At 45.2% G+C, this 22,532-nt stretch overlaps 1 protein-coding gene across 1 annotated transcript in view; it reads right to left on the bottom strand.

The window, feature by feature from the left end:
* Positions 1–22,532, bottom strand: part of CFAP92 (cilia and flagella associated protein 92 (putative)) — a 126,982-nt gene that overhangs the window by 71,111 nt on the left and 33,339 nt on the right. Inside the window, exons 10-11 of the mRNA XM_057554926.1 lie at positions 20,291–20,475; positions 10,552–11,456 (exon numbers count right to left, since the gene is read on the bottom strand). Of these exons, the coding sequence (XP_057410909.1) occupies positions 10,552–11,456; positions 20,291–20,475 (1,090 nt within the window). The remainder of the gene's footprint in view (positions 1–10,551; positions 11,457–20,290; positions 20,476–22,532) is intronic.

Here is a 22,532-nt window from a genome sequence, read left to right as displayed (position 1 = left end):
TTCTCTCCAAATGATACATAAGTTTAGCATAATTCCTATCAGCATTCTAGAAAGATGTTTTGTAGATATATACAGCATATTGTAAAATTTATATCAAAAGGCAAAGGATCTAGGACAACAAAAACAATTTTGAAAAAGAATAAAGTATCCTGACTTTGATTATATAGCTACGGTAATCAAGACTGTGTAGTATTGGTGAAGGGACAGACACACAGATCAATGGAACAGAACTGAGAACCTAGAAATAAATCCATACAATTATGACCAACTGACTTTTTATAAAGATGCAAAAGCAATTCTGTAAAGGAAGACAATATTTTCAACAAATGATGCTGTAGCAATTGGATATATGTAGGCAAAACAAAACAAAACAAAACAAAAACTCAACCTAGGTTCCAGTTCAAGATGGTGATGTAGGAAGATCCTGAACTCACCTTCTCCCAAGGACACACCAAATCTACAGCTACATATGGAACAATTTCCTCTGGGGGGAAAAAATACAAAAACAAAAACTAAAAGCTAGCTGAATGACCCCTTCACATAGGGCAAAAGAGAAACAGGCCACCTCAAAACAGAATTCCAAATAAGATGAGCCCAGAGACCCACACCAAGACACATTATAATTAAAAGGTCAAAAGTTAAAGACAAAGAGAGAAGCTTAAAAGCAGCAAGAGAAAAACAACTTGTTACACACAAGGTAACTCCCATAAGGCTATCAGCAGATTTTTAAGCAGACACTTTGTAGGCCAGAAGGGAGTGGCACTATATATTCAAAGTACCAAAAGAAAAAGTCTTCCAACAAAGAATACTCTACCTGGCAAAGTTATCATTCAGAATTGAAGGAGAGATAAAAGAGTTTTCCAGATAAAAAAACCAACAGGGTTCATCACCACTAAACTGGCCTTATAAAAATGTTAAAGGGACTTCTTTCAGTTGAAAAGAAAGGATGCTAATTGCTAACAGAAAACACGAGACTGATCAAGATGGCAGAGTAGTAGGACACAAAGCTCGCTCTCTTCCACATCTACAACAAAAATACATCTACATGTGGAACGATTCTCACAGAATATCTACTGAACACTGGCAGAAGACTTCAGACTGCTGTAAGGGCAAGAAAATCTCCATGTAACCAGGTAGGAAAAAAGAAAAAAAAAGAAGTAAGAAAGATATCCAGATGGGACCTGCACCCCTGGGAGAGGGCTGTGAAAGAGGAAAGGTTCATGCACCCTGGGAAGCCCCCTCACCGGCAGGGAGATCTGCCAGGACAGAAGGGGAGCTTCAGAGCCTCTGAGAAGAACGCAGCAGTCAGTTTGTGGCAGCCAGAGCAGAGGGAGACCTGCACTCCCCAGCCTGACACGCACATCCCCAGTGCTGGCAGGGGCTGAGTGCTGGAACTTGGGCTCCAGAGATCAGAACCAGGGAGAGGACTGGGGTTGGCTGTGTAGAGACAGACTGGGGGGCGAGGGGAGGAATCCAGTGCCACCACGGCTGGGGGTATAAGCGGAGGAAGCCTGAGACGCCTCAGAGGCCAGTCAGCATTGTTTGGGTGGTGTAGGAGGGGAGAGGTGGGTCCTAGACTATAGCCTTTTTTCCCTGTATGTGTGCTCCCAGAGGGCAAGACACTGCCTGCCCAGGGGCAGTTGCAGACCTCCACCGCCACCCACCCTGATGCCAGGAGTGCTCTCAAGCCCCCACTAAAACCCTCCCAGACCCTAGGAGTGGTTGAGGGACTGCACCAGCTCCTGCCCAGACCCAGGAGTCGTTGTGAGCCTCCACCAACTCCCTCCCGGACAAGACTGGTCGTGGGCCACTGACACACTTGCCCAGGCACCAGGAGTGGTCGAGAGCCCCAGCCACCTCCTTCCTGGACAATGTAAACACAACCATACAAAATCTATGGGACACAGCAAAAGCAGTTCTTAGAGGAAAGTTCATAGTAATACAGGCCTTCATCAAAAACAAGAAAAATCTCAAATGAACAACCTAACCTACCACCTAAAAGAATTAGACAAAGAAGAACAAACAAAACCTAAAGTCAGCAGAAGGAAGGATATAATAAAGATCAGGGAGGAAATAAAGTAGAGATTTTTTTTAAAAAATAGAAAAAAAAATCAACAAAACCAAAAGCTGGTTCTTTGAAAGGGTAAACAAAATTGACAAAATTGACAAACCTCTAGCCAGGCTCACCAAGACGAGAGAGAATCCAAATAAACAAAATAAGAAATGAAAAAGGAAAAATCTCAACTGATACCACAGAAATACAAAAAACCATGAGAGAATACTATGAACAATTATATGCCAACAAATTTGACAACCTAGAAGAAATGGAATTGTCTAGAAACATACAGCCCACCAAAATTTACTCAAGAAGAAATAGATAATTTCTACAGACCAATCACTAGAAGTGAAATGAAATCTGTAATAAAAAACTTCCTACAAACAAAAGTCCAGGATCAGATGGCCTCACAGGCGAATTCTACCAAGCATACAAAGAAGAACTTATACTGATTCTTCTCAAACTCTTCCAAAAGACTGAAGAGGAGGGAACACTCCCAAAGACATTCTGTGAAGCCACAATCACCCTGATACCAAAACCAGACAAAGATACCACCAAAAAAAAGAAAATTACAGGCCAATATCTTTGATGAATATAGATGCAAAAATTCTCAACAAAATATTAGCAAACCAAATCTAACAACACGTAAAAAAGATCAAACGCCATGACCAAGCAGGATTCAACCCAAGTTCACAAAGATGGTTCAGTATACACAAATCAATCTGATACACCACCACAACAAAAGAAAAGACCAAAAATACCTTGACACAAACACCACATAAACAAAAGACAAAAACCACATGATAATCTCAATAGATGCAGAAAAAGCATTTGACAAAATTCAACATCCATTCACGATAAAAACTCTTACCACAGTGGGTATAGAGGGAACATATCTCAAAATAGTGAAAGCTATTTATGACAAACCCACAGTCAATATAATGCTCAATAGTAAAAAGTTGAAAGCCTTCCCACTAAAATCTGGAACAAGACAAGGATGCCCACTCTCACCACTTCTCTTCAACATAGTATTGCAGGTCCTAGCCACAGCAATCAGACAAGAAAAAGAAACAAAAGGTATCCAAATTGGAAGGGAAGAGGTAAAACTGTCATTATATGCAGATGATATACTATATATAGAAAAATCTGAAGACTCCACACAAAAACTACTAGAACTGATAAATGAATTCAACAAGGTAGCAGGATACAAGATTAACATACAGAAATTGGTGGCATTTCTTTACACCAACAGTGAAATATCAGAAAGGGAATGCAAAAAAAAAAAAAAACCTTTTAAAATTGCAACCCAAAAAATAAAATACTTAGAAATAAACCTCACCAAGGAGGTGAAAGACTTATACACTGAGAACTGTAAAACATTAATAAAGGAAAGTGAAGAGGATTCAAAGAAATGGAAAGATATCCCATGCTTGGATTTGAATAATTAATATTATTAAAATGACCATACTACCCAAAGCAATCTACAGATTTAATGTGATCCCTATCAAATTACTCATGACATTTTTCACAGAAGTAGAATAATCCAAAAATTTATATGGACCCATAGGAGACCCAGAATTGCTAGAGCAATCCTGAGGGGAGAAAAAAAAAAAAAAGCAGGAGTCATAACTCTCCCAGACTTCAGACAATACTACAGAGCTACAGTAATCAAAACAACATGGTACTGGCACAAAAACAGACATATGGATCAATGGAACAGAACAGACAGCCCAGAAATAAACCCACACACCTATGGTCAATTAATCTTAAACAAAGGAGGCGAGAATATACAACAGGAGGGACTTCCCTGGTGGTGCAGTGGTTAAGAACCCGCCTGCCAATGCAGGGGACACAGGTTTGAGCCCTGGTCCGGGAAGATCCCACATGCCGCGGAGCAACTAAGCCCGTGCGCCACAACTACTGAGCCTGTGCTCTAGAGCCCGCAAGCCACAAATACTGAAGCCTGCACGCCTAGAGCCCATGCTCTACAACAAGACAAGCCGCCAAAATGAGAAGCCCGCGCACTGCAACTTAGAGTAGCCCCTGCTCACAGCAACTAGAGAAAGCCCGCACTCAGCAAAGAAGACCCAACGCAGCCAAAGATTAATTAATTAATTAATTAATTATTTTAAAAAATAGAATATACAACAGGAAAAAGACAGTCTTTTCAGCAAGTGGTGTTGGGAAAGTTGGACAGCTTCATGTAAATCAATGAAGTTAGAACACACCCTCTCACCATACACAAAAATAAACTCAAAGTGGCTTAAAAACTTAAACATAAGTCATGACACCATAAAACTCCTAGAAGAGATCATAAGCAAAACATTCTCTGACATAAATCGTACCAATGTTTTCTTAGGTCAATCTCCCAAGGCAAAAGAAATAAAAACAAAAATAAACAGATGGAACCTAATCACACTTACACGCTTCTGCAGAGAAAAGGAAACCATAAACAAAATGAAAAGACAACCTACAGAATGGGAGAAAATATTTGCAAACGATGCAACTGACAGGGCTTAATTTCCAAAATATACAAACAGCTTATACAACTCAACAACAACAAAACAAACAACCCAATCAAAAAATGGGCAGAAGACCTAAAGAGACATTTCTCCAAAGAAGACATACAGATGGCCAATAGGCACATGAAAAGATGCTCAACATCACTAATTATTAGAGAAATGCAAATAAAAACTGCAATGAGATACCATCTCACGCCAGTCTGAATGGCCATCATTAAAAAGTCTACAAATAATAAATGCTGGAGAGGGTGTGGAGAAAAGGGAACCCTCTTGCACTGTTGGTAGGAATGTAAGTTGGTACAGCCACTATGGAAAATAGTACGAAGGTTCCTCAGAAAACTAAAAATAGAGCTACCAGATGATCCTGCAATCCCACTCCTGGGCATATATCCAGACAAGACTATAATCCAAAAAGATACATGCACCCCTATGTTCATAGCAGCACTATTCACAATACCCAACACATGGAAACAACCTAAATGTCTATCAACAGATGAATGGATAAAGAAGATATGGTACATATATACAATGGGATACTATTCAGCCATTAAAAAAATGAAATAATGCCATTTGCAGCAACATGGATGGACGTAGAGATTATCATAAAAAGTGAAATAAGTCAGAGAGAGAAAGATAGGGACTTTCCTGGTGGTCCAGTGGCTAAGACTGTGTGCTCCCCATGGAGGGGGCCCGGGTTCGATCCCTGGTCAGGGAACTAGATCCCACATGCCGCAACTAAAGATCCCACATGCCGCAACTAAAGATCCCACATGCCACAACTAAAAGATCCCAATGCCACAACTGAAGATCCCACATGCCACAACTGAAGATCCTGCATGCTGCAACTAAGACCCGGCGTGGCCAAATAAATAAAATTTTTTTTAAAAAGAAATAGACAAATACCATATGATATCACTTATACGTGGAATCTAAAATATACCACAAATGAACTTATCTACAAAACAGAAACAGACTCATGGACATAGAAAACAGACTTGTGGTTGCCAAGGGGGAGGGAGATGGGAGAGGGATGAGTGGGAGGTTGGGGTTTGCAGATGTAAGCTATTATATATAGAATAGATAAACAACAAGGTCCTACTGTGTAGCACAGGGAACTATATTCAACATCCTATGATAAACCGTAATGGAAAAGAATATAAAAAAAAGAATATGTGGGGACTTCCCTGGTGCCGCAGTGGTTAGGGCTCCGCCTGCCAACGCAGGGGACACGGGTTCAAGCCCTGGTCTGGGAAGATCCCACATGCCGCGGAGCAACTAAGCCCGTGCTCCACAACTACTGAGCCTGCACTCTAGAGTCTGCGAGCCACAACTACTGAGCCCTCATGCCACAGATACTGAAGCCTGCGTGCCTAGAGCCTGTGCTTCACAACAAGAGAAGCCACCGTGATGAGAAGCCCGCGCACAGGAACGAAGACCCAACACAGCCAAAAATAAATAAATAAACAAATAAACTTTAAAAAAAGAAAGAAACGAAGGTGCTAAAAAAAAATGTGTATATATATATCTATATATATATATATGTATGTATAACGGAATCACTTTGCTGTACAGCAGAAATTAACACAACATTGTAAATCAACTATACTTCAATAAAAAAATAATTTTAAAGTCAATAAAGTCACAGAAAAGGAAAAATAAATAAATAAATGGGCAGAAGATCTGAATAGACATTTTACCAAAGATGACAAACAGATGGCCAACAGGTACATGAAAAGATGCTCAACATCACTAATCATCAGGGAAATGCAAATCGAAACAAAAGTGAAATATTACCTCATACCTGTTGAGAATGGTTATTATAAAAAAGACAAGAAATAATAATTTTGGTGAGGATGTGGAGTACAGGAAACCCTCAAGCACTGTTGGTAAGGATGTATTAATAAATTGGTACAGCTACTATGGAAAACACTTTGGAGGTTCCTCAAAAAGTTAAAAATACAACTGCCATACGATCCAGCAGTTCCACTTCTGGGTATTCATCCTAAGGAAACAAAAACACTAATTCGAACAGATACCTGCATCACCGTGTTCAATGCAGCATTATTTACAATAGCCAAGGGACAGAAACAACCTAAGTGTCTGCTGATGGATTAATAAAAAAAAAAAAAAGAAAATGTGTTCATTTACACAATGAAACATTATTCCATCATAAAAAAAGAGAATCTTGGGACTTCCCTGGTGGTGCAGTGGTTGAGAATCTGCCTGCCAATGCAGGGCACATGGGTTCGAGCCCTGGTCTGGGAGGATCCCACATGCCGCGGAGCAACTGGGCCCGTGAGCCACAGCTACTGAGCCTGCGCGTCTGGAGCCTGTGCTCCGCAACAAGAGAGGCCGCGACGGTGAGAGGCCCGCGCACCGCGATGAAGAGTGGCCCCCACTTGCCGCAACTGGAGAAAGCCCTCGCACAGAAACGAAGACCCAACACAGCCAAAAATAAATAAATAAAAATAAACAAAAAACAAAAAACAATACTCATCAAGTCAAATAAGCTATAAGAAAAGGCAATCAGACAAGTAGAAAGGGAAAATATCCATCTATGTTAAAAAAAAAAAGTAAACCATAAAACCATGAATCTTTTAGAAGAAAACAGAGAAAAAATACTCAAGACCTAAAGCTTTGTGAAGAATTCTTAAACATGTCTCCAAAAGCATAGTGTACAAAAGAAAAAATAATCAATAAATTGGACTCTATCAAAATTCAAAACTTTTTCTTTGGAAATGATATTTTTAAGATGATGAAAGAATCACTACACAGAGTAGCTCCCCTAGCCTTGGTGTCCAGAGTTTTTATTGGGGCTCCATTAATGACTGATTGATTGATTGATGGTCCACATAGCAATCTCAGTCTCCATGTCAGGAGGGGGCGTGTCTTGATGTGCTGATGGCCAAGAGCACGGCAGGGGGTGACGGGCAGGGAGAGGCTACCTCGTGGCTGGTTATCTGCCCAGGAGAACTGAAAACATGCATCCACATAAAAACGTGCCCATGATACTGCACGACCCAAAGCCCCTGCCCTAAGTCACGCTGTTGGTCTTTCCGGCCCCACCAACCTCCATCCTGTGACTCTTTGGTGAGGCTTCAGCCTGAGATCCAGTGTGGTCAGCCCCCAACCTAACCAAAGACACTCCTATCAGGCATGACACAGCTCACCTCCGAGAAGCCAAGGGCAAAAGCCAGACCTCTCTTGGGCAAGGCCAAGTTCTTTCCCACACACCATGAAGTTCACTCTTTTGAAGTGTACGATTCCTGCCATTTGAGGAGAGCGTCCTAGGAACTTGTCGGCAAACCCCGGGGGGTTTTTGCAGAATGCACTCACCATTCTGTCTCTAGAATCGATTGTTGCTCTGACCTACAGATCCCAGACTTGAGCTGCAACACGTCCCAGCTCTAGCCAGCCCCGCGCGCTTCAGACCGGCCCCCACAGTCCGAACTGGCAAGAGCCAATTCCTTAATATTTATCCTGTTGCTGTTTGCCCCGGATTCGGCGGTTTCTGTACACGGACAGACTCCTTGGTTTGTTGAAAGTCAAGGGGAGATTCTGACAGCAGCTAAGGGCCTCTGTTCAGTCCTCAATGGGCTTTTCCTCCAGGTGCTGGGCTTGTCCCTATACTTAACGCCACTCAATGTACAAAGGTATATAGAGTTATAGCACCCCTAGATCTTCTCTAATTGTTTAATATATTGTGCAGTGTTTAATACATTGCACCCTTAAAGCTGTCCACCTTTATTTCAAAAATCTAAACACAGGGCCAGCATATACTTAAGTTCAGCATTTGATGGTGAAATTTAAATTTGAATAAAATAGTATACGCCCCCCAAAATAAGTGTACAATTCAGCGGTTTTAGTATACTCCCAAAGTTGTGCAACCACAAACACTGTCTAATCCTAGAACATTTTCATCACTCCCCACTTCTCCTGAACCCCTCCTCTCAGACCTTGGAAACCACTGATCTATCTCTATGGACTTGACTATTCTAGACATTTCATATGAATGGAATCATATAATAGGTAGCCTTTTATGTCTGGCTCCTTTTATTAGCATAATATTTTTATTTATTTATTTATTTATTTTTGGCTGCAGTGGGTCTTCATTGCTGCACGTGGGCTTTCTCTAGTTGCGGCGAGCGGGGCCTACTCTTCACTGTGGTGCGCGGGCTTCTCACTGTGGTGGCTTCTCTTGTTGCGGAGCACGGGCTCTAGGCGCACGGGCTCTAGGCACACGGGCTTCAGTAGTTGTGGCGCACGGGCTAAGTTGCTCTGCGGCATGTGGGATCTTCCTGGACCAGGGATTGAACCTGCGTCCCATGCACTGACAGGCGGATTCTTAACCACTGTGCCACCAGGGAAGTCCCTATTAGCATAATTTTTAATTGAGGCATAGTTGATTACAATATTAGTTTTAGGTGTACAACATAATGATTCAAAATTTTTATAGATTATGCTCCATTTATAGTTACTACAAAATATTGTACTGTGTTGTACAATAGATCCTTGTAGCTTATTTATCTTATATGCAATAGTCTGTACCTCTTCCTCCCCTACCCCTATCTTGCCCCTCCCCCCTTCCCTCTCCCCACTGGTAACCACTAGTTTGTCCTCTCTGTGAGTCTGTTTCTTTTTTGTTGTATTCACTAGTTTATTTTTTAGATTCCACATGTAGGTGATAACATACAGTGTTTGTCTTTCTCTGTCTGACTTATTTCACTTAGCACAATGCCCTCCAGGTCACTTAGCATAATGAGTTTTTGTTTGTTTGTTTTGGTTGAGCCAGGTCTTAGTTGAGGCAGGCGGGCTCCTTAGTTGCGGCTCGCGGGCTCCTTAGTTGCGGCAGGCGGGCCCCTTAGTTGCAGCTCACCGGCTCCTTAGCTGTGACATGTGAACTCTTAGTTATGGCATGCATGAGGGATCTAGTTCCCGGACCACGGATCAAACCTGGGCCCCCTGCGTTGGGAGCGCAAGTCTTACCCACTGTGCCACCAGGGAAGTCCCCTAGCATAATGTTTTTAAGGTTCATCCGTGTTGAAGTATCTGTATCAATACTTCATTCCTTTTTGACGGCTGAATATTATTCCACGGTATGGATGTTTTGTTCATCAGCTGATGGACATTGGAGTTGTTTCACTTTCTGATTATTATAAATAATGGTGTTGTGAACATCCATGTGCACGTTTTTGTGTGTATGCACGCTTTCAGTTCTCCTGGGAGGATACCCAGCCAGGAGGCAGCCTCCCCGCCTCCCCCGCCCCCACGCTCTTGGCCATCAGCACATCAAGACAGGCCCCCTCCTGGGCGGACAGAGTCAACACCCGGACTCCCTGCTGTGGTCAGCATCTGGGTCATGGGGCATCTGAGCTCTGAGAACAGACAGGGGGGCCTCCAGACTACAGAAGGAAGGCCCCATTGATCCAAACTAGGATAGCTGCAAATCATGAAAGAAAAAGAGAGGTATCCCGTCACCAAAACTAAAGAACGGAAGGACCACGAGGGGCCACCGGCTGCAGCCCAGCAGGGGACGCTTCCGTTGCCTCTGCAACACCTCCAGGGGGCGGCCATCGGGGGCGCCTGGGCCTCCAGGGAAGGGGACTTCTGCAGTGTACGCAGCCCTCCGGCCTCACAATAACCCGCCCTGTCTCCCTTGGGACGAGCTGACGTCTGTGTCCCTGGGGTGTCCCGCTCAGGGCAGTGCAGAACACTCTGCCCCCCGCTGGCCGGGGGGGGGGCGCCTCGGGAGGCTGAAGGCAGCACCCAGTTTCCTGAACCCGCCTGCCTTCCATATACCCCTGAAGTCTTCGCTTCAACCAAAGGCAAGCGGTTCTCCCAGTTGCTAGGCTCTGCGAAGTGCCTTATGAAAACCCCGAGAGGCACCGAATCAACAGGTCCCTCCCACAGTCGGCGACACAGAACCTGAGCTTGGCCACCCCTCCCCACCCAGAAACGCGGCGACCTACCTACCGGCTCTGGTGGCTCTCCCACAGCCGCCTCAGGCCCCGGTCGGCCAAGCCCTCCAGGATGAGGAGGCGGCCCTGCCCGTCCAGCAGGTGGAAGCCGGTGAGCATGTCCAGGTCCGGCCGCTCCTGGATCTTCGCCCGCATCTTCAAGGCGGACAGGATCTGCGGGATGTCCTCCACGGGGCAGGAGTCCAGGCCTAGGGCCCCGGCGTTGATCACGGTGACGTCCTGCAGGAGGCCGTGCAGGAGTGAGAGCTTCCTGGACGCGAACACGAAGATGACGCGGCCAAACGGGGAGGCCGTGGGGCTGGCGTCCAGGGCCTCGGTCCCCGCCCGCAGAGGCACTGCCACGCCCACCCGCAGCTTCAGCAGGCAGCTGGCCTCCAGGTAGTCGTCCGGGGGCATCGGGCCGTGCCGCAGGCCGTCTCCGGGCACCCGGAACCCCACCACCTTCCTGCTCCTGCCGTCATGGCCGAGGCGCGTGGCCTTGGGCTCGCAGCTGTGGACGGGGACGGCCAGGTTCAAGTACTTGTGGCCAAGGAGGAGGTCAGCAAAGCTGACCTGGGCAACTCCGTAAGGGTCCCACATCTTATCCTGGGTTTCAAAGGGGTTGTTCTCCGTCTCTTTCGGGGAAATTAGGGTCTGGAGGTTGAGGTACGAATCCAGCGGGTCCTCCCCAAACAGGGCAGGCTTGCGGGAATACCCCTCTGACTTGCGGTCCCGGTCATGAACTTCCACCACCATGGGGGGGCCCTCCAGGTATTCCCTCAGGTCGCTGGGGTGCATGGCCCCAAGGAAGATGACGTTGACGTCCTGGAAGTAGACGTGGGTCCCATGGGGCTGGCCCTCAGTCCTGTGCACCGGGGTCCTGTGGAACTGGTACCTGCAGTACACGGGGGTGCACAGCCGCTGCGAGAGAGCAGGGGCGGCGGTCACGGGTGCGGCCGCGGCGCCCCCTGCCGGCCCCCCTCCCCTCCAGGTGGCCCCCACCCAGGGGCTCAAGTCCCGGCCCCAGGCTCACCCCCGGCAGCCCCTGCAGCCCCTGCGGCCCGTGGTTCCTCATTCACAAACCCCAAGGACAGAGCCCACTCTGCAAGGCCACCGCGAGGCCCGAGAGCCACGTGTACAGCGCCGAGCTGGCGGCTGAAGCAACTACTTCCCCCGGATGGCCAGTGCCACGAGGACAGGCCCTGTGCCTTCTTCCCGTCCCACGGCCAGGCACAGAAAGTGTGGAGAGGAGTGGCTTTTAGAACAGAGAATCCGCGTTTCCCAGACACGCATCTGCAGGGCTGGCACGGCTCACCTTTAGCATATAAAGTGACCAAGCAGAACTTGGGTCTGGGTTTAAGAGGACTCGCAGGCTGAGCTGGAGGTGGGGGGCAGGGCTGTGTCGGGACAGAAACAGGGAACCTTGCGCATGCTACGACTTTATCATCAGAAGCTCACCGTTACACAAGTGTGTGGTCCGAATGCATACTCCCAGGGTACTATTTATATTATCATTGATGCTGAAATTCTATTTTAGAATAATCCTGGGTTGGTAGGGCTCCCAGGTACCTGGCATAAATAATTAAGAAAACCTTCTGGAGAAATCCACTTCCAACCTAGGCCTCAAAGAATTCCCACATCGAACATGGGATCATAGTAAAAATCACAAAACACCTAAGGGCAAAAGGTACCACTAGCAAAACCAGATGTACAAAGGCACAGGTATTAGGATGATCAGGAACATAAAATAAATCTATTTGTTCAGTTTTTAAAAAATAAAAGTATATCATCAAGGTCAAAACTATTGTAATTCTCTATTACTCATCCATAAAAAGGAACAAAATTGAGTCATCTGTTGAGAAGTGGATGGATCTAGAGACTGTCATACAGAGTGAAGTAAGTCAGAAAGAGAAAAACAAATATCGTATATTAACACATGTATGTGGAACCTAGAAAAATGGTACAGATGAACCAGTTTGCAGGGCAGAAGTTGAGACACAGATGTAGAGAACAAACGTATGGACACCAAGGGGGGAAAATCGTGGTGGGGTGGGGATGGTGGTGTGCTGAATTGGGCGATTGGGGTTGATAGGTATACACTGATGTGTATAAAATTGATGACTAATAAGAATCTGCAGTATAAAAAAACAAACAAACAAAAAACAACTAATACTAAACTTTCTTTGGGTTATTTGTATGGAAATATGTTAATATAAACGTTTCAGACATTACATTAAATTTCTAAAAATCTTATATGTTCTGGTATAATGTTGTAAGTCATAATTCTAGTTATTACTTTAAAATGTATATCTCAGAAATACTTTTAAAAAACTATCGTAATTCTATTTACTAGCAATGAAAATTCTAAAACAAAGTTTTAAAATATCACCTACAACAGCATCAAAACATAAAATGCTTAGGAAGAAACGAAAGACGTGTAAGACCTGTACACTGAAAACTACAAAACATTGCAGAGAGAAATTAAAGAAAATCTAAATGAAGAAATATACCATTTTTATGGTTAGGAAAATGCAATTAATTCTAGAGGAATCATAGACCTAAACATAAAAGCTAAAATCATACCTCTTCTAGAAGAAAACACAGGGGAGTATCTTCATAAACTTGAGGTGGAAAAAAGATTTATTTGATATGACACAAAAAGCACTAATCGTAACAGAAAAAGTTGATAAGATGGACTTCATCAAAGACACTATTAAGAAAATTAAAGTCAAGCTCCAGATGGGCAGAAAATATGTACAATGCATATATATCTGACAAAGGACTTGTATCCACAATATATTAATAAAAAGAATATCTATAAATCAATAATCAAAAAGAAAAATAAAAGAGGAGCTTTCAAATCTGGTTAAACGGAATAAGCACACCCACCCTGCACCTGCCACTGAATACAACAGAAAGCATGCTTCAACTAAGAGTCCGCATGCCGCAACTAAGAAGCCCTCATGCCACAACGAAGGTCCCGTGTGCCTCAACTAAGATCCAGCACAGCCTAAATAAATAAATAAATATTAAAGAAAAAAAAAAAAACCCTAGAGAGATGCACGGAGCAGCTTCTGAAAAGTAAAAGGCAGTGGGCAGACTGGAGAAAGAGACCAAACCCAGTGAGTTTCCTGGGTTTTATTCTCTTCCTGCATGTCCCAGGCTAGACGCAAGGGAAGCCTGAATCCCAGAATTATGAACCAGGCATGGAGAGACAGAGCTCCCTTTCTGTTCCAAGGAATGGGGCGGGGGAACCCTGTGAGACAGAGAGAGTGGAAGGAAATCCCCTATTGCTTTTCTCTCCTGGACCTGCCCTCCGGCAAGTTCAAGTTCCCAACCTGTAATCTGTTTGCAGTGGCAGCAGCTGGGCAGGCAACTGAAAATCTGAGCGAGGGGAATCCTCTTTGAACAGATGAACTGTGATACAAACAGTGTATCAAAATGTCCTGTTCCTTGGCTCTCATGCTTGACTGATGGTCACCGAGCTCCTGTTCGTACCAGGCCCCGGGCTGGGCGCCGGGGACGCTGACACCATGGTCCCTTGTGCGGGCGACTTCAGCCCACTGGGGACATGAACTAAACATCAGGTCATGCGGTTTAAGTGGCAGACGGAACACATACATCTGGTTACACCCCTCACCGAACTCCCCTAAAACCACAGGGAATTTTTTTTTCAGACGTAAACATACAAGGACAAGGAGAAGAGAACAGAAGCCAGCATGAGCGCTGGGAGGGTGACAAGCAAGTGGTGCAGACACAGCACAGGCGAGGAGGCCAAATCCCAAGCACGCAGTGGAGAAGCTGAGAACCAGCCACATTCTCTGCAAAATCCTCGAAAGACTTAGGAACCGGCAGGACCCAGCATCTCCGGATCTGGGGGTCACAGGGAAGAGCCCAGCAAGGGAACCGTTGTGAGTCCCGAGAAGCCAGCCGGCCCAGGTGCCCTCCCCTCCCCTACTGCTTGGCGGGAGGCTGTTAGTTTGTTGTGCAGGCAAATGAATACAGGGTCCTGAGAGCTTCAAAACACTGATGAGACAGAAAAGAGGAGACCTAAACTAATGGAGAGGCACACTGAATTCAGGGGTTGGAAGGCTCAACACAGTAAGACGTCAGTTCTCCCCAGACTGATCTATGGATTTAATGCAAAGCCAGGCAAAATCCTAGCACAAGTTTTTGTAGATAGAGGCAAGCTGATTCTAAAATTTATATGAAAGGGCAAAGAAACTGGAAGAGCTAACACAATTTTGAAAAAGAAGAATAAAGGATCCAGAAATAGACCTCTACCAGTACAGCCAACTGATTTTTGTCAGAAATGCAAAAGAAATTCAATGACAAAAAAAAAAAGTCTTTTCCACAAATGGTGTGGAACAATTAGTCATGTGTATGCAAAAAAAAAAAAAAAGAACATTAACTTAAACCTTATACATAAATTAACTCAAAATTGATTATAGATCCAAATGTAAAACTATAAACATATAGAAGAAAACCCCTGTCACCAGGGGTTAGGCGAAGAGTTCTTAGATGTGACACAAAAACACAATCCATAGAAGACAAAAATGTATAATTTAGACTTCATCAAAATTAAAATAAGAGAATAAAAAGGCAGACTACAGACTGGGAGAAAATATCTGCAAAGAATATATCCAAAAGAGGACTTGTATCCAGAATAGATTTAAAAACTCTCAACTCAACAACAGGAAAACTAAGTACTCAGTTGAGAACTTCTCTGGTGGCGCAGTGGTTATGAATCCGCCTGCCCATGAAGGGGACACGGGTTCGGGCCCTGGTCCGGGAAGATCCTACATGCCGCGGAGCAACTAAGCCCGTGCGCCACAACTACTGAGCCTGCGCTCTGGAACCCGTGAGCCACAGCTACTGAAGCCCGCGTGCCTAGAGCCCGTGCTCCGCAACAAGAGAAGCCACCGCAATGAGAAGCCCACGCACTGCAACGAAGAGTAGTCCCCACTCGCCGCAACTAGAGAAAGCCCGTGCACAGCAACGAAAACCCAATGCAGCCAAAAATAAATAAATTTATAAAAAGAATAAAAGAACTCAGTTGAAATGTGGGCAAAAACTTGAACTGACACTTCACCAAAGGGGCCATAAAGTGGCAGATAAGCAGACTAAGAGAAGCGCCCCATCACTCTGCATCAGGGAAATGCATGCTAAACCCCGATGAGATAACACTGCATACTCGTTAGAGTGGCCAAAATTAAAAATAAAACGCTGACAATACCAAGTTCTGGGAAGGATAAGGAGCAGCTGGGACCCTCGCACACCACTGGTGAGAATGCAGCCATACCCTCTCCACAGAGCCCGGGAAGCCCACTTGTGGGCATTTATCCTAAAGAACTGAAGGCGTATGTTCACACAAAAGCACGTACACAGATGTTTTAGCAGCTGTATTCGTAACTGCCCCAAACCAGAAACAACCTAAACATCCTCCATGGGTTAACGGACAGACAGACAGCGGTTACATCCAGCTGCAGAATACGACTCAGCAGCGAAAAGGGATGAATTCTAGCTTGCAGGAATCTCGCCGGCATCGTGCTGAGTGAAGGAGGCTGTACGTGTTGTTCCCTGCTGGAGCAGAGGTTGTTAGTGTGGATGTTACACAATATATAACCCCATCTGTACGACAATCTTCAGAAGTTAAAACTATCACGATGAACACATCTGCGGTTGCTGGGAGTGTGGGTGGGGAAGATGTGGTCGTAAAGGGCTAGTACAGAAGAGTTTGGGGGCTGCGGTCATAGAGGTGTTCTGTATCCTTACTGTGGTGGTAAGAACACTGATCCACATGTGAATTGAAATTTACAGAACTGTACACCAAGAGAAAATAGTCGATTCTGTAGGATATTTTGTAGGATATTTTTACTTTTCTGCTTGCTATTTTAAAAATTAAAAAACCAGAGGGTCTCTGGAATGAGGGACAGCTGACGGCATTCAGCTCCTATCCAAACCAGATGTGTTAGGTGACCAAATGCTCACGGACCATCCAATGCAGACCCCACGTCCTTTTCATCCCTTGGCTACCAGACCCTTACCCTTCAGGTGGGCAACTGGGAGAGACCTCCAGAGACCGACCTTGAGGTCTCCCCACCACCAGCCCACCCAGGCCACCGCAGCATGAGGCTCAGAACCCACAAGCCCGCTCGGCACCCAAGGCTGCTTTTGAGGCCCCCACTCTTACCTATGAGCAGCGAACCAGGGGATTAAGACAGATGTGACGATGGAGGCCAAACAAACAGAAAACCCAACTTGAGGAAACAAGGACTGTACAAACAGGGACGGCAACCCGCAAAGCAGGAAAACACTGCTGAGTCAGCGGCCCCGGGGCCACCCCCAGATCCGTGATTCTCTAGGAGAACCTCAGGACTCAGCTGTGGTCGGACACACAGCTGGGCTTCACAAAGGCCAGAGGAGACCAGGCAAAGCCTGCAAAGGGAAAAGGGCTGCGAGGCAAAGCAGGGGGACAGGCGCCATCTCCCCATGGCCTCCTCCTGTGTGTCCCAGGATGCACTGAGCTCCTGCACAACTGACTGTGACAACTCAGGTGACGTACTGTCCACCGGGGAGCTCACTGGAGACCTAGCACCCAGGGTTTTCACTGGGGCTGGTACTAGGCTCCCCCAGCCTGTGTCCCAATACGCCAGGCGCCCTGGAGGAAAGCACGGTCAGCACTGTTGGCAGAAACAGTCAGGCCCAGGAACCACTCTCATCAGAGAAAGATTCAAGTTCCTAGACACCCGCCAAGGGCCAGCCTTTCAAGCAGACCTTTTTAAAGATAGTCACCTTGGCAATCTAGATTCAATACAATCCCTATTAAATTACCAATGGCACTTTTCACAGAACTAGAACAAAAAGTTTTTTAATTTGTATCGAAACACAAAACACCCCAAATAGCCAAAGCAATCTTGAGAAAGAAAAATGGAGCTGGAGGAATCACATGCCCTGACTTCAGACTATACTACAAAGCTACAGCAATCAAAACGGTATGGTACTGGTACAAAAACAGAAATATAGATCAATGGATCAGGATAGAAGGCCCAGAAATAAACCCATGCACCTATGGTCACCTAATCTGTGACAAAGGAAGCAAGGATATAAAATGGAGAAAAAACAGTCTCTTCAATAAGTGGTGCTGGAAAAACTGGACAACTACATGTAAAAGAATGAAATTTGAACACTCCTTAACACCATACACAAAAATAAACTCAAAATGGATTAAAGACCTAAATGTAAGACCGGATACTATTAAACTCTTAGAGGAAAACATAGGCAGAACACTCTCTGACATAAATTGCAGCAATATCTTTTTGGATCCACCTCCTAGAGTAATGAAAATGAAAACAAAAAATAAACAAATGGAGCCTAATTAAACTTAAAAGCTTTTGCACAGCAAAGGGAACCAAAAACAAAACAAGAAGACAACCCACAGAATGGGAGAAAATATTTGCAAACGAAAAGACCAACAAAGGATTAATCTCCAAAATATACAAACAGCTCATGCAGCTCAATATCAAAAAAACCAACAACCCAATTAAGAAATGGACAGAAGATGCAAACAGACAATTCTCTAAAGAATACATACAGGGCTTCCCTGGTGGTGCAGTGGTTGAGAATCTGCCTGCCAATGCAGGGGACACGGGTTCAAGCCCTGGTCTGGGAAGATCCCACATGCCGTGGAGCAACTAGGCCCGTGAGCCACAGCTACTGAGCCTGTGTGTCTGGAGCCTGTGCTCCGCAACAAGAGAGGCCGCGATAGTGAGAGGCCCGCGCACCGTGATGAAGAGTGGCCCCCGCTTGCCACAACTAGAGAAAGCCCTCGCACAGAAACGAAGACCCAACACAGCCATAAATAAAATAAATAAATAAATAAATATTAAAAAAAAAAAAGAATACATACAGATGGCCAAAAAGCACGTGAAAAGATGTTCGACATCTCTAATTATCAGAGAAATGCAAATCAAAAATACAGTGAGGTATCACCTCACACCAGTCAGAATGGCCATCATCAAAAAAATCTGCAAACAATAAATGCTGGAGAGGGTGTGGAGAAAAGGGAACCCTCCTACACTGGTGGTGAGAATATAAATTGGTGCAGCCACTATGAAGAACAGTATGGAGGTTCCTTAAAAAACTAAAAATAAAGCTACCATATGACCCAGTAATCCCACTACTGGGCATATATCTGGAGAAAACCGTAATTCAAAAAGATACATGGGGCTTCCCCGGTGGCACAGTGGTTAAGAATCCACCTGCCAATGCAGGGGACATGGGTTCAAGCCCTGGTCCATGAAGATCTCACATGCCGTGGAGCAACTAAGTCCGTGCGCCACAACTACTGAGCCTGTGCTCTAGAGCCCGCAAGCCACAACTACTGAGCCCACATGCCACAGCTACTGAAGCCCATGCACCTAGAGCCCATGCTCCGCAACAAGAGATGCCACCGCAATGAGAAGCCTGCACACTGCAATGAAGAATAACCCCCGCTTGCCGCAACTAGAGAAAAGCCCGCGTGCAGCAATGAAGACCCAATGCAGCCAAAAATAAATAAATAAATAAATTTATATACATAAAAAAAAAAGATACATGTACCCCAGTGTTCACTGCAGCTCTGCTTACAACAGCTAGGACATGGAAGAAACCTAATTGTCCATCGATGGATGGATAATTTATCCAGGAGTGGATAAAGAAGTTGTGGTACATGTACACAATGGAATATTACTCAGCCATTAAACAGAATGAAATAATGCCATTTGCAGCAACATGGATGGACCTAGAAATTATCCTAAGTGAAGTAAGTTAGACAGAGAAGGACAAATATCATACAATATTGCTTATATGTGGAATCTTAAAAAATGGCACATATGAACTTATTTATAAAACAGAAATAGAGTCACAGATGTAGAAAACAAACTTATGGTTACCAGTGGAGAGGGGGGAGGGATAAATTGGGAGATTGGGATTGGGAGATCACACCACCATATATAAAATAGATAACTAACAAGGAGCTACTGTATAGCATAGGGAATTCTACTCAATACTCTGTAATTATCTATATAGGAAAAGAATGTAAAAAGGGTGGATATGTGTATATGTATAACTGATTCACTTTACTGTGTACCTGAAACTGACACAACATGGTAAATCAACTATACTCCAATAAAAATTTTTTTTAAACTGAAGGAAAATGATTTTTTAACCTGGAATTCTATACGCTAACTATCAATTAAGTATAAGGGTAGAATAAGGATATTTTCAGACATAGGAGATCATAAAACAAGTATCTCCCATTAACCTCTTCTCAGAAAGCTACAGGAGGATGTGCTCCAGCAAAATCAAAGAGGAAACAAAGCAAGAGCAAGACACAGAATCCAGGGACAGGGACCCACCAGGAGAGAAACAGGGGACTCCCAAGGTAAACAGCAGCACTAAACTGGCTGGTTCAAAATCAGTGAGCACTAGGTGAGCACCGCTGCTGGAACAAGGAAGCACAGGGCTCCTCCTGAGCGGAAGGTCGCTACCTGCACCTGAAGAACCCTGTGGTGCAGCAGAGGAGACCTCACACTTGGTAACTCCTGATCCCAGGAACCTAATCTCTTTGCTGTCTGGCTGTGAGATCCTAAATGAGGAAATGGGGTTGAGGATCATACTTCTCATGCAGGGCCATTGCGGGTGAGGGGCGACAGGCGATGGGCAGATGGCTGGGAAAAGCAGCTCTCAAACCAGCTGGGCTGGCTCACTCTTACCTCTAGTTCACTGAAGGACACAGACCGTGATGGAAGGCAGGAAACACACTTGACCTCTATGGTCAGGGGGTTTAAGTCCCGCTTTTGCTCTTCAGTCATGAGGGGAACTTCTGTTCTTAGGGTCAAAAAACAATCTAAGACGTTGGCCGACCTCCGACTGCCACGACTCACGACAGTTTGCCATCCTGCGGGGAGATACACGCAGCGTTAGAATGTTACTCAGGACGGCCCCCAGACCAGCACAGAAGGGATCAGGCAACCTGAGAGCCAAAGATAAAACTACACCGAAAAGAGGAAAACTTTAAAACATAATAATTGGGAAACACCTACAGGCAGCATGTCTGCACCACTTTTTCAACTGGGGTCCCATAGGTTCTCTAAGAGAATTTCATTTTGTGATTTAATCTTGATGATCACCTTGTGATATAAGCATTTCCTGAATCATCTGTAGGCTACAATCAGGAACAATGACGCTTGGGTCCCACCCCCAGTCTCATGGGCTTGGTCTGGGCTGTAGCCTCCACACTGGGATTTTTTAAAATCTCTCCAGGTAATTCTAGAACCACCAGACTTGCGCTGCGAGTCCCATAGTTACTGGCCGTATGTGGATATTTATGTTTAAATTAATTAAAATTAAATATAATTTAAAATGCACTTCCTTCGGACTGCCCTGTTGGTCCAGTGGTTAAGACTCCGCACTTCCACTGCAGGGGGCACAGGTTCAATCCCTGGTCGGGGAACTAAGATCCCACGTGCCGCGCAGCGTGGCCAATAAATAAATTAATTAATTAATTAAAAGGCACTTCCTTCATCACATGAGTCCCACGTCACACGCTCAGCAGCCATGTGTGGCTATGAGCAGACACGGAACAAGTCCTTCACTGCAGAAAGCTCTGGAGCACTTCTCCAGGCAGTTCTCTTAGACTACAACACATTCAGGAACAAATAACACCAGTGTCTGTGTTTGGTGCCCGGCGGTGTCACTTTCACTGTTGTAATCCAGGGAGGGAAGCGTAGGTACTGACGTAGAACACAAGTGGTACATTCGAGCCAAATCCAGCCTGGCACACCTGCCGTGACAGTTGTGCAGCAGTGCGACTGCAGAAAAGGGTGGGTGACTTGACCACTGCAGGGCACATGGGCAGCTGTGAGAATACTTTTCTCGCAAAAGGGGCCCATACATTTCACCAGGTGGAGAGACACTGGTGAAGGCCAAAAACAAAAAGAGCAAAGCTCCAGATTTGCAAGCAGATTTTTCAAACCCTAAATCTGACTGTTAGGCATCATGTGACCTACAACAAGTTAGAGGCTCTTTGAGGCTCGATTTCGTGGTGTGCAAAATGGACAGAGATACCACCTTTCTTAGGGTTAAGAGGATGAAGAGGGGTTATGTACGGGAAGGTGTCAGGAACACTGCCCTCCTAGCACAGGGTCTGTGCTCAAGAAGACCAGTTCTATTTCTTTCATGATGCTGGTAAATATATTTTTAGGGCATGTGAGAGCCCCATCACTCACACTCAGAAAGAGCAGTTGCTTCCAGAACAAGTCCTGGGCCCGAGGTGTGCACTGTCTGCCTGGGCCATGGGCATCTCCTAGGGACCCCCCACTTCTCCCTGTGACTCTCTTCAATAAACCAACTCATTAAGACCATAGCCAATTCTGATTTGTGTTCTAGAACTTTGCAAGCCTTTTCATAGAAGATTGCCCAGTTTAGAAGGACTCTCTAGTGCAAACATCTACTCATATCATCATTCAGAAATCTCAGGTGATGTCAGCCATGGTCCAGGGCAGGGATCTCAACCTCAGCACTACTGACACTTGAGGACTGATAATTATTCATCAAGCGGACCATCCTGTGCATCATGGGACATTCAGCAGTGTCCCACTCCCACTTGTGACACCCAAAGATGCCTCACAGAGTGCCAAGTGTCCCTGGGGGCATAAGTGCCCAAGGTGAGAACCACTGTCCCACGTAAGGAGCAAGGCAAGGGCGAGTGGCCACCACAAGGTTTGTGCACCTACAGCTGCCGGACTTGAACATGATAGGTCCAGGGATGTCAAGTGATCGTCCAAGGACTCTTGGCCAATAAGCAGCAGAACCAGTGTTGAAACCAGTCCTGCATGGCTAAAAGTGTGGCCCCTCCTCTATGCAGTAAACATAAGAGTTCACTCCAAACACAGAACCTTTCTACACACTTACTGGCCAACAATATTTACCACTAAGGTATGCAAAGTCTGCGGC

The sequence above is a fragment of the Balaenoptera acutorostrata genome, chromosome 10 (genome assembly GCF_949987535.1).
Source record: "Balaenoptera acutorostrata chromosome 10, mBalAcu1.1, whole genome shotgun sequence".
Classification (NCBI taxonomy): Eukaryota; Metazoa; Chordata; class Mammalia; order Artiodactyla; family Balaenopteridae; genus Balaenoptera; species Balaenoptera acutorostrata.
This window is presented reverse-complemented; position numbering and strand designations above follow the sequence as displayed.